This window comes from Cannabis sativa, chromosome 6 (genome assembly GCF_029168945.1).
Source record: "Cannabis sativa cultivar Pink pepper isolate KNU-18-1 chromosome 6, ASM2916894v1, whole genome shotgun sequence".
Taxonomy (NCBI): Eukaryota; Viridiplantae; Streptophyta; class Magnoliopsida; order Rosales; family Cannabaceae; genus Cannabis; species Cannabis sativa.
The window spans coordinates 28,059,180-28,075,824 of NC_083606.1; the positions used below are offsets into that span (position 1 = coordinate 28,059,180).

General features: G+C 33.6%; 1 protein-coding gene across 2 annotated transcripts; it reads right to left on the reverse strand.

The window, feature by feature from the left end:
• Nucleotides 1–8,433: 8,433 nt before the first annotated feature.
• Nucleotides 8,434–13,003, reverse strand: LOC115725436 (trigger factor-like protein TIG, Chloroplastic). 2 transcript variants are annotated; one of them, XM_061117193.1, is made up of 14 exons: nucleotides 12,452–12,932; nucleotides 11,986–12,069; nucleotides 11,689–11,817; nucleotides 11,425–11,513; nucleotides 11,062–11,245; nucleotides 10,771–10,861; nucleotides 10,532–10,686; nucleotides 9,818–9,910; nucleotides 9,635–9,727; nucleotides 9,411–9,491; nucleotides 9,177–9,326; nucleotides 8,959–9,054; nucleotides 8,637–8,746; nucleotides 8,434–8,600 (listed from the first exon to the last, which is right to left on the reverse strand). In XM_061117193.1, the coding sequence occupies exons 1-13, from the start codon at nucleotides 12,797–12,799 to the stop codon at nucleotides 8,669–8,671; spliced, it is 1,671 nt and encodes a 556-aa protein (XP_060973176.1). In that variant the 5' UTR covers nucleotides 12,800–12,932; the 3' UTR covers nucleotides 8,434–8,600; nucleotides 8,637–8,668. The 2 variants fall into 2 exon arrangements, with proteins under 2 accessions (XP_060973176.1, XP_030510811.1); XM_030654951.2 differs by having other exon boundaries at nucleotides 8,434–8,746; nucleotides 12,452–13,003.
• Nucleotides 13,004–16,645: the final 3,642 nt, after the last annotated feature.

Sequence of the window (16,645 nt, forward strand, 5' to 3'; positions counted from 1 at the left end):
GATATAAATCCTCAATCTTAGAAATCTCCTACTTGTATGGGCAAATCAGACTTAGAGTTATATTAGTAGTGCTGGTCCAAGATAGAATTACTCATTATATTTGGTATAAATTTAAGTCTTTGACTTTAATTTTAGATTCCAAATAGAAATTTTCTTATATTTCTAATTCCATAATACAATACAGTTACACTTTCTCAAGTGTTTATATCCATCTTCTATTAATGGATTAAACTGTATGGAATATGAGTTAGGTATTCTGTGACCAGGATCCACTTGCAGTATTCTAAGAACTCTTTGATGTAACTAAACCTATGTCATCAATAGACACTACCACATTTTTTTTAATCTATGGCATTTGTATCTTGTTCATAATGGATTTGACAAGATCAATCTCTGCAAAGAGTTAATATGCCTATATCCACTGAAAGTAGTTCATCTCCTTCGCAGATGGATGTACATTCAGGGGTGGATATGAGTTTTTCGTTTTATTCTTAAAACGATAACTCTAGATTATACCTTATGCAAAGAAATTTGAAATGTTTGAAAAATTTCATTAATTTCTAGCAATGGTTAAACACCATTAAGGTATGTGGTTAAAGATCTTGCGAACTGATAGGGGTGGAGAAATAGTTAGTAGATATGCAGTTCAAAGATCATTAAATTGATTTTTGAATTATATCCAAACTTACCTCCCCAGAAATTTCGAGTTGCATATTGATGATTAGTTACTAGTCGTTGCCTAATTCCTTCTATGGTAATACAATTTCAGAATGATGTAATGGTTGTATACTTAACGTAAATCATTACCAGATTCATGGATGACCTAATCAAAATCTTAAGAAAAGCTAGAACTGTTAACCATGGTTTGTTAGCTATTCTAAATGATTAGGGGTGGACCATCCCATTGTCAATAGATAAGAAAGTGTTTGTTCAAACAAATACTACTTTTCTAAGAAAATGACTAAGTCTGAAAAACAAGTAGCAAATAAAGGAGATATTTATTCTTGATTCCAAAAGTGTTCTATCATCTTATATAACATATGATGATCCTACTGCCTCTGTTGTCTTGTCACAACCGAAGAGATCAATACCATTTAGTTTTCTTCGACATAATTCACAGTACCTTGTCGTAGTGGGAGAGTTTCTAGGAACTCACCTTCTTATGACTTGGGAGACACAAGTGATTAAAATCCATTGTGAGTTTAAACAAGTAATGGATTGTCAAGATAAGAAACTAAGAAGAAAGCCAATAGAACTATGGTTTAATCCATTCACATGGAATAACCTAAAGTTTTCTATTACAAGGACATAAAAGGAAATTTTTGTTTATAAGTCCATTCAATAGACTTAACAAAACTTCCTGTTCCTAGCATTATAGGTTTGAGTTTATCTAAACCTATGGCTTATGGTATACCTGGTAATTACTTACTCTAATGCAAGCAACTTACTTTAGTAAGATGCTGAAGCATTTTCTTTCTAATGGCAATCTATAGAAGCTTCACAACTTCTTAGGTATAGATTTTATTTATCTAAGGAAAAGTCTTGACTATTCCAGAAAAGATAAAGCCATGAAAGAATTTCTTACATCAACAGTGAGAGGTCTTAGATATGCTTTTGTATGCCTTAGACCAGACACTGTGTTGAGTGGGAGTAATGAGTAGGTATCAGATTAATCCAGGAGAAGAACATTGGAAGACAATCAAGTAAATCCTAAGATAAAGAAGAGGAACTATATGTTAGTCTATAAGGGTGTGTTTAAAACTCTTAGACTACACCATATCAGATTTCGAAATTTGCCTATGTGCTAGTAAATATTTCTGATAAGATGGTGGTTACTCTGGGGGTGGAATAGTGATTTTGGAGAAGTGTAAAAACCTATCTGAAGTCTCTAGGTCTACCAGAGAGAGACTGAATGTTAAAGCTGCAGGAAAGGTACTTATTCAGTCTAAGGAAAGTTCTATACATCTTTGGCACCATTCCAAATTGCCTTAAACTACTAGTGTTAATTTCCTGATTAACCAAAAGTAGTTGCCAAAGATATAGAATCCAGTTTCCCAAGAGAGTAAACATATAGAGAGGAATTTCACATTATCAATGATTTTGTGATTAAGGAAGAGTAATAGTGGAGAAAAGGTTGTGGTTAATTCAACCTTTCAGATCCTATTACGAGGAGTTTACTACTACTACACTTGATTTGCATATCAAGGTGTTGAGATTATTTGAAACGCACTTTTTGTTTTATATTAGTGCAAGTGGGAGTTTGTTGGGTTTTATGCCCTAAATAAAACTCATTTCAATATAATCAGATTTGTTATTAATATAGATCAGAAATAACATTTAATGTTGCATGGTTCACATGATTTATTTCATGATTATATGTACATAATGTATAAATTCATCTGAAACCCTTTTCACATACTTGATCCTGTTTATTGTGTCGTCAACACATTGGAAAGTAAACATGACTATGTGAATAAAGTTTCCTAGATTTATCAGACACAGGGTTTTAATGATATGATAATCTACAACAAGAGTTTACTTGCATTTGGAGAAGTGCTATGTTCTTTCCAGAGCATTGGTTAAAGTAAAGCTCAGGTTGGATGCATGGAGTATGCATTGGAAGGGACCGATATTGAACTTTGACTTAGATTTATTAAACTTACCGTAATATCTATTCAAGTCAATATCACCTAGTTGATCCTAGATCAAATGATCTTAATCCAGTTATGATTAGGCTCAATCTTGAAAGGCTATTCGTGTTCTTTGATTTGTTAGTTAAGCCTACTTTTAGGTCAGGGTGATACGTACTTTTTGGGAACACGGTAGTGCAATTGAGTGGGAGCGCTATCATAAACATGGAATCTATAGCTTCTATCTGGCGAATAGTAAGCAAAGGATGATCTCCTTCGAGCTTGACCAAACGAACATAAATGGTGGAGTACTCATTTCACATAAGCTGAAATATCATTTATACGGGGTCAAGTGTTTTAAGGAATAAATACATTGTAGGGTGTAACGGTAATTTAATCCCTTTACAGTGTAGATCATTCATATAGAGGATCATTGATCAAATTAGGATTATAACAATGGATAACTAATGATGTGTCTATATGGTGGAACATATAGAGCATTCTATATACTGAGAGTGCAATTCTAAGTTCTATGCGTGGATTCAACGAAGAATTAATAAGTTAGTGAATTTTAGTGCTAAATTCTTGATCTACTTATTGGAAGCTCGGTTATATAGACCCATGGTCCCCCCACTAGTTGAGATAATATTGCTTGTAAGACTCATGTAATTGGTTTTGATTAATCAATTATAATTCTCAAATTAGACTATGTCTATTTGTGAATTTTTCACTAAGTAACGGCGAAATTGTAAAGAAAGAGTTTATAGGGGCATATTTGTTAATTATGATACTTTGTATGGTTCAATTAATAAATATGATAAATGACAATATTATTTAATAATTATTTATAGTTATTAAATAGTTAGAATTGGCATTTAAATGGTTGAATTAGGAAATTGGTATTTTTGAGAAAATCAGATACAAAAGGTGTTAAAATTGCAAAATTGCAAAAAGCAAGGCCCAATCCACTAAGTGTAGGGCCAGCCACTTTTGTAGGAAATTTAAACTGATTTTTTCATTATTTTAATGCCAAATAATTCAAACCTAACCCTAGTGGAATGCTATAAATAGATAGTGAAGGCTTCAGAAAATTTACACTAAATTTCTACACTTTTCTTCTGACTTTTTCTATTCAGAAAAACTGAGCCTTCTCTCTCCCTATCTTTAGCTGACCACTCTCTCTCTTCTTCCTTGATAATTTCGAAATCCTTAGTGTATGAGTAGTGCCCACACACATCAAGTGATACCTCAATCATAGTGAGGAAGATCGTGAAGAAAGATCATCAGCAAAGGAGATTCAGCATCAAAGATTCAGAGAAAGAGATCCAGGTTCAGATATTGATAATGCTCTGCTACAGAAAGGAATCAAGGGCTAGATATCTGAACGGAAGGAGTCATATTATTCCGCTGCACCCAATGTAAGGTTTCCTAAACTTTATATGTGTTTAATTTATCGTTTTAGAAAGTTCTTATTTAGGATGTTAATAAACATACTTGTGAGTAGATCTAAGATCCTGGTAAAATAATTTCCAACAATTGAGTGGGAGCGCTAAACATAGATATGGAATCTATAGCTTCTATCAGGACATAGAAGTGAAACGATGATTTCCTTCGAGCTTGGCTTAATAGAGATAAATGAAAGAGCTCTTGTTTCAGTGATTATATTAGCTCACTGAAATATCATTTATAGGAAGCTAAGTGTTTTAAGGATAAAATACATTGAGGGGTGAAACGGTAAATTTATCCATACTCGGTGTTAATCATCTATAGATGATCTTTAATTATTGAGATTAGAACGATGGTTAAATGTTTATAGCGTATCTATATCGTGGAACATATAGAGCGTTCTATATGACTGAGAGTGCAATTCCAAGTTCTATGGCGGATGCAATAAGGAATTAATAAGTTAGGGAATTTACTTGGTAGATTCTAGTTCTGCTTATTGGAAGCTCAGTTGTATAGGCCCATGGTCCTCATACTAGTTGAGACCATACTGCTTGTAAGACTCAGATAATTGATTTTAATTAATCAATTATAATTCCAAAATTAGACTATGTCTAGTTTATGAATTTTCACTAAGCAAGGGCTTAATTGTGAAGAAAAAAGATTTTATGTCTTATTTATTAATTAAGAGACTTTATTAAGTCTAATTAATAAATATATTAAATGACAATTTTATTTGATAATTAATTTTAATTATTAAATAAATAGTTTTGGCATTTAAGTGGTTAGAATTGAAAAAATGATATTTTAAAAAAAATAAGGAAAGATTGTTGTAAAATAGAAAAATTCCAAGTGGGGCCCAAACATCCTATGGCCGCCCACTAGGGAAAGGAATTTCTATTTAATTTCTTTATTATTTTAATGCCTAATAAATCCTAACCTAAACCTAGGTGATTGCTTATAAATAGATAGTGATGGCTCACACTTAAAGATGATGAAAATTCACCTTCAGTAAGAGCCTTCTTCTTCTATAGAAATCGAACCAGCCTCTCTCTTTCCTTCTTCATATTTTCATACCTTGAGTGATAGAGTGAGTGCCCACACACATCAAGTGGTATCTCAATCATAGTGTGTAAGGCTGTGAAGAATCCACAATCAAGAGAAGGGCATTCGGACTCAGATCTTGGTGATACTCTGCTACAGACAACATACAAGGGTAGAGATCTGAGTGGAAGGAGCCATTAATATTCCGCTGCACCCACTGTAAGGTTTTCTGAAACTTTATATGTGTTTATTTACATTGTTTTAGAAATTCATATTTAGGATGTTAAATAACATACATGGTAATAAATCTAGATCCTGTTAAAACATAATCCAACAATATTGCCTTCTTAGATTTGCACCACGTTATCTCTTTTATTTTCGGCAAAAAAAAAAAAATAGTTTCACTTTCTTTAGAGCAACTCCAACTATTCACGAATTATATGTTCCTTAGCTATAATAGCTAAGCAAAACCAAATATTCAACTCCAATGGCAACATATATGGCTCCTTAAAATAGCGAAGAGAATAGGGAGCTCGACAAACCAAATGTGGCGAGCTCGCTATTCATTCCTCCAAAAAATTTTACATTACTTTAATCAATATCATTTATTAAAAACTTTTATATAATTAATTTTTTAATAAAATATTAAAATAATGAGTATTAAGGAACATCTCCAATCATTCTCTCTAAACACTCTTTAGCTAAAATAAAAAATGCATTTTGAAAAAAGAAGCTCCAATCATATAAAAAATAACTTTTTCTATGATAAAAAATAGATAAGAAGTTCTCTAAATGTACAGGGTGTATTTTAATTAAAAATATTATTACTTTTTTTATTATTATTTTATGATATTAATTTATATGTAAAAATTTAAATTATAAAATATTATTAAAATAATCAAATACTAACTAAAGAGTATAATTGGAGAAGAATAATAAAAATAACATCCTATTTTAATTGTTTAACTATTTTAGCTAAAATTAAACTAAAACATAGAGTATGGTTAGAAAATTAGAAATACTCTAACATAGAGAGTGTAGTTGGAGTAAGATTAAAAAATGACTCTCTAAATTAGTTAAAAAGTAGCTAAAATATAGAGAAACCTTGGAACAATTCAATTTATGTACGAACTCTCTAGTTATATATTTATTACTCTTATCAACTGGCAAAAATAATGCATGTTAGATGGAGAGCGGGTACTAGTACTTTTCTAAGTTTTTGATTTTTAGAGCATCTCCAATAATTAAATTTTAAAGAATTCTTATTAAGGTGGACAAATTAGTTATATGAGAGTGCTAATACTATTAGAGAGAAATGATATCATTTTAGAAATTTGTATTGATGTCATGTAATGGTATTGATGCTATTTTTTTTTTAATAATAATTTAAAATAAATAAAATTATACAATTTATAATTAAAATAAATAATATATTTGTAATAACATTCTTAAATGGTGAGTGTTTTTAGAAATAAAAATATCAAATAATATAAAAAAAAAATAAAACAAAATATTATATTTTTAAATCATACTCAAAATTTTAACACTTTCAAAAAATTACTATTGGAAATGTTTGAGGGTGTTGTTACCTTTTGTTTCTTTTTGGGGAAAAACAAAAACAAAAGCCATGAATAATATTTAAAGGGTGGATGTCGTAAGAAAAAATCGAGCCACAAATCAAAGCAATACCGCTTTTATAAATCCCAAAAGGGTACTTGTTTTATTTATGGTTAATTAATTAAAACTAAGAGCTGGTTTAGCCACTCTTTAATTAAAAAAGATTAATCCAAAAAGTGAGGTTTGACGAAAACATTGACCACTCGGAGTAGGTTTCATATTCATTCACAGGTTGAAACATGAAATGTCACACAAATCAATGTCAAGGGTCCAATGAGGGGTTAGGGTTTGTAGGGTTTGATTCATGTGGGTTAGGCAGGGAATGTATGGGTCTCTTTGTTTGGGTGTTTTGAACAAGCCAAACTCACCTCACATGTTTTTTGGACTATTATAATTTTAATCTAAACTAAGATTTGAATCATTATTAGTTTCAGTTATAGCCACAATTTTAGCTTTGTTGAAAGGATTACATGGTCTTTTTCCTTTGTAAGAAACATTTATTTTGGTCAACCGAACTCTTGAATGTCTATGATGTCCTACTAAAACAAGTGGAAATATTGTTTGTTAGTCATTTTATGCTTGTACATTTTCCATCACCTAAACATATATTCTTTAATTATACCATTCATGTCTATTATTTATAATATATTTAAAACAGTCCTCAACCTATTTTGAATTTCTTAATGCTAGTAGTAAATTTTAGTTTATATTGATCAACGTGACATTCACTTGAGGTTTTATTGTCATAAATGATAATCTTCAGGCCGGAGCACAAAATATATTTCGAGAGAGACTCAGTGAGCTAACATGTATGAACCAAGAAAAGATTAGTTAAAATCAGCCTTAGAAAGCACACAAAGCTAAAAAACACAAGAAAATTTGATCTAAAAGGGCAATCATTAGATAGGGAATTAGTAACTCTGGCCAGCTAGATTGCTTTCTCCATTGCTAATTTGAGTGTAAGCTCAGCCTCCAAATCATGAGCTTCAAGAAGAGTCTGAATAGCAGTAGAATTGGCATGATAATAAGGAACAATAACTTCAATGCCATCCTTACCATTTTTGAAAGGTTCTTCTGTATTGATCTGTCAAAATGTCAATATGCTAAGCTTTTGAATGTATAGTTATTATTATAATTTATTCATATTCTACAACACAACTCATCAACTAAATACTATCATTTCTTAAAGTTAAAGGGGCTGGAAATATTTATATATATAAAAAAAATGGGGGGCTTGGAAATTTTTTTTGGTGTATGTTTTTTTGACATGGTTATGGGGCACTTAAATTTTTCAGAAGTGTTCAACATATTTGATGTGGATGCTTCATTTATGACTGCAGTAAGTTAGTCCAAGTTCAAAAAGGTAGAATACAAAAATTTATTGCTACCCACCCACGCACTTAAAAAGTAAGAATAGTGTTCAAATTGGCCTCAATGGCAGTGGTTGTTGAGAAAAATTGAATGTTCATAATTTCCTGACAGGAAAACGACAACTTATTATTGACAGTGAGTGCCTAACTTTCCTAACGACATGTCGTTCTTAACGCACTAAATGGAAATGGACTAAACAAGTATGATTTGTTTGTTCCCACGTGTTAAATAAATTCTGCAAACGACATGTCGTCTTTATTCTTAACTACTACTAGCATAAAAAGTATTATTCTATTTTTACGACACATTCAGACATAATAAAACAGGATAAACTTAAAAGCTTGTACAGCTTTCTCATAATATTGTATTCCTCTAATCTTATTATAAGAATGGTGTACAGACCAAACGTAAAAAGAACATTAAAAAATAAAATAAAAAAATCCTAGGAGAAACAAAATTTTCAGAATACAAAAGCCTCTCTCTCTCTCTCTCTCTCTCTCTCTCTCTCTCTCTCTCTCTCTCTCTCTCCACCATTTAATATTCTCTCTCTCTCCTAATATCTCTCACCTTGTTATGTACTGAATTTCAGCATGTTCTCTTAACCATTCAAGCACCTTTGCTCCCTCTAGAATCTCTTGCACCTGCAAAATATGCTAACCTTAGTTAATAGGGCTCTTTACATATGATTGCCAATTCAAACATTCTTCTTTTTTTAAGACAGATGTGGTGGAAAAAATCATTGGTTCTGCATGATGAACGAGAATGGGTGGCCATTCCTTTCAGAACGACCCAGCAAAACCTCATTCTTAAGCTACTCTCAGTTCACAAATTAAAAGTTCAAAGTCATTGTAACCTGGTCTTTTACACGCTCCTCGTCATATTCTTGGTTTTGACGTTTGAATTCAGCTATAGAATTCTCAACCTCCTTGACAAGATCATCAGTTGCAAACTGTAGACCAAAGATATAGTAAACACAAATTATTTAATCGAAAGGTTACTTGATAAGCAGCTTAACCATGTGAGAAGATTTTAAATTTTCCAAAGGGATGATGAAAAGTTGAGAAACTGTACCTGCAAGTTCTCACGTTTAAATATATCTCCAACAGCCAGATTTTGTTTTATCATTCTTGTAATATTCTCCCTCTGGGTTTCAAGGTACTCGTTTACAGTCTTTTGACTTGATAGAGAAGCCAATTGCTCGTCGTTTAGTTTCATTTTTGCCTGTTAACCAGCAACTTACCATTGATAAAGTTACTTACACAATATAATTATATAATAAACTGATTAACGCTTTCATATACTAACCTGTATCTCTAAAAGGTTTGCTCCATAGAGTTGTCTACCTTGTTCTTCAAACAGGGACTCCGGAATATCCACCTCCACCATCTGAAGTGACAGAAATTGATTAAAATTGTGTCACTGATTTCCATTTCTAGACATGGTCAACCAAAGCGGCCAGTTTCACGGGTGTGCTTTAGATAGAAATTGTTGTAAAAGGTGAAACAATTTCAATCTGTCAAAAGTATAACCTTACTAATCTGGTCAAGAATGGCATTATCTGCTGCTTGTTCTTTAGCAGTTTGTTCCAGTTCTAGGCATCTTTGCAGCAATGCTTCCTTAACCTGTAAATTTAATCAGAAGCATTGTTAATTCAAAACATTAAAAAAGTAAAATAAACTTTAATAATAGCATTATTTAAGTGCGTTAGCTACTTGATCAATGGTGATGCACCCAGGTATGAGCTGGTCAGCCAGGGAATCATCCAACTCAGGCAACTCTCTGTAAAATAGTTCTTTGCAGTCGACCTAGAGTTGAAACAGACAAGCCAAAGAGTTATAAACTGGACACAGGCTGGGCATCAAGGAGAAGGAAGTAGCGTTTGTAAAATAAAATATACCAAATACTACGTCATTTCATTTCCCGTCATCGACCTAACTGCAACATTTCTAATTGAAATTGCTGAATATTATAACAATAAGGACTTCTTCAAAGGAAGAAAACAAGATCCATATAACAAGGCTTTGTTCCAATGTTGGATCTCACCAAGAAGAATTTTTTTGAGAAAGAGGAAAAAAATTTCTTTAAATTTCATAAGATTCTTTCAATGTATTGTTCTAACTTTTATAAAATTATATTACGTGTAAGTTTTATTTTTTCCAAAGAGAAGATTTCGCTATTTTTTGTTTGAATCCAAACACGAAAGAAAATGAAATCCTTTAGAATTCATCGAAATCCAAGATCCAAACAAAGGGTAAGCATTAGTATTACCAGTCACTAACAGATTTCAACACAAATCAGTGAATAGATTTGCAAATTATATGGACCTGTTGAAAATAATTACAAAGCAGCAAAGTATAATGATCTTGCTGGAACTTAAATGCTTCTCTAAAGTGATAAAGGTTTTACAAAATCAGACAAGAACTTACAGTAAATTGAGCATGAACTCCTCGGAGATGTTCTTGTCTCCATGATTCAGGAAATACTAGCGGAAAGGTTCTGCTTTCGCCAGACTGAATTCCAACTATAGCGTCAAGGAAACCAGGCAGTACCCTATCACCGTCTTCCGTATCAAAATGAAAGCCTGCAAAGGAAAATTAGAGTTGAGAACATTTTCCTGAAGAGATAGTATAGTGATACTTCAGAATATTAAACACGTTTAACGGACCTTTACTCTCAGCAGATGGAATATTTTGACCATTTGATTCACCTTCACCTGTTGTAGTTGCAGATATGTCAAGGACCGCTACATCACCAATCTGCAAGAATTTCAGGTAATTATATTTCAAAATACATGAACTACAAAGGACAAAAGGTTTATTGTGCAGCATCTCCATTTTTTTCAAACATATAAACACAAAAGTAGGTGTATTAAAACAGATAAATTACAGGTGATGAACCAGATGGTATTTTAAAAGTAAGAAGAAACAAAATCAAAGTGGAATAAGACTTGAGTTACCTGTAGTCCTCTGTCGGTTACAATTCGCAATGTACCAAGGGCCTTATGTCGGCCTGCTAGTTCTTGTTCAGAAGTTATTCTAGCATCAATGTCACTGTCTACCTCCACAACAATCTTCAAATTCTTGTATCCGTCCTCAGGAATCCATTTGACCTCAGGTATCACATCAACTATGATCTCATATCTGGTCAAAAATACACAAATGAGAATGATAATAAAAAATGCATTATACAGAAATGAGCAACTTACCAATTGGGAGATAAAGGATAAGGAACTGCAAAAATTGTGGAATACATGAGCAGGAAGAAAGAATCATACAGATGTGAAGTACTAAAGTAACTTGAAGGGTTGTAGATGACAAACCTAAGAGAATTGAGAGAAGAATATGATTGTTCCATATCAGAAAATTTGGTTACAATACGAATTGAGTCTTGCAAAACCCTGTCAGTCACCTATGAAATAAGGAAAGATCAAGAGACAGCTGGTATGCATTTTGACATGGATATAATAACACAGAAAGCTAAAGTACTTAAATTGATAAGAGCAATTACTATAGAAAGACCTATTATTTCAATTGCTTTACATACAAGGAAATCAAATATTAGTCAGTAAGTAGTCAGTACTCACAGAATCCATGGCATGAGGAAGGGTTCTTTTCAAAATGGATTCAACTGTAGCCTTCTGAACATTTTTCTTCCCAACGAAATTTACAAGAATACTCTCCGGAACTCTCTTTCCAGGGCGAAATCCCGGGATCTGTATATTTTTTGCCAATAGTACATAATTTAAATGCATTCACTAACCAAAATCATGACTTAATAAAGTAGCAATAACCAATATTATCAGTAGCTAATAATCACTTAGTAAATTATATTAGAAGTATATATGGTGAAACCTAAGCAAATTCAATACAATCATATTCACCTTTGATAGCTTCATGAACTCGTTTAGGACCCTATTGTAGCAATCATCACAAACAGCAGGAGGAACTTCAATGGTCAACTTAAGCTGCAGAGACAGATAAAATAGTAGCTAATATGGTCAAATCGTCTAGTAATAATAGTAAAGGGGGTAAAAGAGAAAATGGTTGAGCGTGAAAGAGCAAGTCCTGGCTGCAAACTTGTGACGAATTAACACATTTAGAAACTTCACAAAGGACAGAAAAATTAAAACAAGTCTTAAGAGAAATAAGTTCAATCTCTCTAGAAAACACTCACATTGAGTCACTATCATGAAGGAGAAAAATACACTTGAAACCATGAAAATAAGCATTTTACACAAATTGTCTATGTAATAAGTAAAAATAATAGATACCCAGTTGAGAAGACTAAAATAAACGTTGAGACCAAAACAAATGGTACAAAATTAAAAAAGAAAAATTATGACTCACTCTGGAGTTGGGTTCTACAGTCTCTGTAACGTTTATAGCAGCCGGGAGCTTGTCTTTTCCTGGTCCAGGAGCAACGGAAGAAGGAGAAGAAGAAGAGGGGGAAGCTAAAGCCACGAACTGACAGAAATTTCCATGAAACTGACAGAAATTTGGTTCAGTGAATTGGCTTCGACGGAGATGAAATGGAAGTTTAAGAGAGGTGGAAGCTCTATCCTTGAATTGGGTAAAAGGTTGTGATAATGAAACTGAGTTTGCAGGAGCGATGGAGTGAGAAGGAAGAGAATAATTGAGGTTGAGAAGAACCTTAGCGGAGCTAAAGATGGGTCTGGTACCAATACAGAGCTCCATTCTTGGGGGCTTTGTTTTCTTTTTTTGAGGTTCCGAAGAGATAAAGTGAGACTGAGCTAAAAGTATTTAAGGATAGAAAATTAAAATGCAACATGCGTCTTTGAGAAAAAAAAAAAAAAACATGTTGTTGTGACATCCTACGTGTCAAACAGTACCGGAAGATGGTTGAACTTTGATGTCTCTAAATGATCCATACACCAAATGTCAATGTCTTAGACACAAAAATTTAGATTAAACTTTTAAGACATACTCGCTCGCTAGATTAGCGAGAATAAGAAAATAGTTAAGTATATATAAGAAAGACAGTAAATTTATGGTAGTTCATTTTTTGTATCGCGACAGTAATAGAACTACGTCTACTTCGAGTTTCTATTTCTCACGAGATGGTATTACAGAAATAGGCTAAGTATCCAAAGCTCCAATTTCTAGAGAGAAAATTAGAAAAAGAATCTCTAACCTTGTGGACAATTTTCTGAATATGAAAAATAAGCTAAGGGTGTTTTCCTTTTATAGGTGAAGGAAGCCCACAAAATGATGATCTAACGGTGAAAATTAGCTCTTGATGGTGATGGTCATTTTTCGGAGCCAGGTAGGACTCGCTACGAATAACTCAGAGCTTATTTTCGAAACACTCTTGGGTGAAATTTTGTAACGCTCTGATACTTAGGCGTGCTACAGTAATTTTTCAATTACAGTGCCATCTTTGCTAATCAACGAAATTTTCTTGAAAATCATGTCAAATGAAAACTTTAGATTTAATAACTAAACTTTATAAACTTTTACACATTTATTTACTAAAGTCGGGATACCGTATTTAAACTTTTACAAAATATTCGAAATATATTTAGTCAGATCGCGCAACGACTACAAAATAAAACCCTAGGTGTCCCGAGACCGAACACTCCAGGTCGCGTCGCCATGACATGTACAACATCATCTTAGCTCGATGCTCACTTTTGTTTAGCCTTCGCCTTTCCTTTACCTACGCATGAAAGTACGATTTTGAGTCGACAGACTCAGTAAGAAAAGCATACAACAAATCATATAATGTCAACTTGTATCTAGGCGCCCATACACCTATTTACAAGGCTTAACAAATGAGTAAGAACGTTCTTTACTAGGGTACAACCACTGTACCACCTATACTACGTACCAACATTGTACAAGTGTTGGTAGGGTTTGTTTCGTACCCTAAGTACCACTAAGTGCTATACCACACACACACTGTACTTTCCCGTACTTATGCTGGTAATACCATAACGTACTCCTAAATATTGTACAATATACCAATGCACTCTGTACCACTTCCGTACAAGTGTTGGTAGTGTATAGAGCATAACAAGCATGCATATATATTTCACACATGCATACATTTGCAAATATATATATCATATGTTCTACGCTATTCTTACCTCGTTTCCGAATTCAAGTGAGTGGGCCGACCTGAACGGAAAACTTTACGCTGGATGGATGCCTTAATCACATAACAAAAACGGGTAAACGACACGCCCCAAACCCTAATCTGGGAAATCCAACCTTCAACTACAGGTTCTTCTGCCATAGACAACTGAAACTACAATACCATATGTAACAAGGAATCACCCAACCAAGGCTCTAAAATGGACACAAATCGACGAAATGGATTGTTCGGGAAACTTGTCCTAGAACCGGTTAACTGGTTTTACAGGACCTGGCAAATTGGTTAACTGGTTTGCACTAGGTTTTCCCCAAACAATCCAAAACCTGCATAAACCGTGTTCAAACCTCACCAAAAATTCCAGAACACATATATTGACCTCCCACAACATATTCCAAGCAACAGAATTCAAAAATTCACACAGAATTAGAACATGCCATGGGTGAACCAAGCTTGAGTTTTCAAACTCAAACTTGTGCATCCAGCACACCAAATCCCCAAACCAGCAGCAAGAACTCAAACCAAACTCAAATGGAACATAAAAATCAAACTTTAACTCATTCAAACCCTAACAACCCCTACAACTAAAAATTGTACATTCAAGCTAAACTTCAAGCTTAAGAAACTAAAGAATTATGGTGCTAAGGCTTATCTCCACTTGGAAACTCTTAGATTTCTTGCTGAATTCCAGAAAAAAGGATGAATATTGCTGATTTCCTTCTGGTTTTGGTGGTGGTCGAGCAAAGAGAGAGAAAGAGAAATGAGTTTTCTCTTAATTTTGTTTTTCTTTATAATTTCTTATTTTCTTCTAAATGGATAAATCACTTGCTGAATAAGTGTCTAAAAACCAGCTGTCAAACTCTAGATAGGGCCACCTAATCCCCTAGCCAAATAACCAAAATGCCCTTGGTGCTTAAACTAAAGCCAACTTAAGCCTAGGGGTAAAATGGTCAAAAACTATAACCCCACTCAAACTCGGTATTCTATTTATTTTCAATATTTATCCCACTAAGAAAAAGGTTCTAGACTTACTCATGTGATTCAAATGGCCATCCATCGCATTTTATTTCATCCCGAGCAAAAATCATAAAAATAGCATAATTCACATATAACACAAATAATACTTTTAGAGTTTAATAAAATCTTTGGAATTGAGAAATTATAACTCTAATGCCCAATTCTAATAATGAGACCCATAATTTAATAAAATTATAAATAATTATAAAAATAATATCAATAATTAACGCTAATTACCTTTACTAATCCATATTCTAAAATGCGGTCATTACAATTATCCCCCCATTAAAAGGATTTTATCCTCAAAATCTAACCTGAATAGCTCTGGATATTGAGTCCTCATGTCAAACTCTAATTCTCAGGTGGCTTCCTCCACCTTGCTGTTCGTGTAGAGCACATTGACCAAGGGTATGGTCTTGTTTCGAAGAACCTTTTCCTTTCTATCAAGGATCTAAACTGGCTGTTTCTTGTAGGACAAGTCTGACTGTAGTTCAAAGGCTTCATAACTCAAGACATGAGTCAGGTTTGAAACATATTTCCTCAACATTAAATATGAAAAACATTATGGACAACCAATGACGTTGGTAGTAAGGCTAGCCGATACGCTACCTACTCGACCTTCACGAGTATCTGAAATGGTCCAATGAACTTAGAGCTTAACTTGCCCCTCTTTCCAAAGCGTCTGATACCCTTCACCGGAGAAACCCGCAGGAAAACATGTTCCCCTGCCTGAAATGTAACATCTCTACGCTTCAGATTAGCATAACTTTTCTGCTTGCTTTGCGAAGCAAGCATTCAAGCCTTGATCTTGTCTATGGCTTCATTGGTCTTTTGAACTAATTTCGCACCCAAGTACTTCCTTTCTCCAGTTTTGTCCCAATAGATTGGGGACTGCTCCTACCATACAACATCTCATAAGGAGCCATCCTTATTGCACTTTGGTAGCTGTTGTTGTAGGAAAATCAATCAAAGGCAAGTACTTACTCCATGAACCCTCAAAGTCCATAACACAGGCTCGTAATAAGTCCTCTAGTATCTCAATGGTTCTCTCTAACTGCCCATCCGTCTGAGGGTGAAAAGTTGTACTGAACTTTAGCTTTGTGCCCATAGCTCTCTGAAGACTTACCTAGAATTTTGATGTAAACTTTGGATCTCTGTCTGAAACAATGGATTTAGGAGCTCCATGGAGACGAACTATCTCCTTCACATACATTTCAGCGTACTGATCCACTGTATAGGTAATCTTTACTGGTAGAAAATGAGCTGACTTCATGAAACGGTCCACTATGACCCATACTGAATCATACATTCCCGTGGTTCTAGGCAAACCAACCACAAAGTCCATTGCAATATCTTCTCACTTCCATTCAAGAAGGGCTAATGGTTGCAATAACCCTGCCGGCCTCTGATGT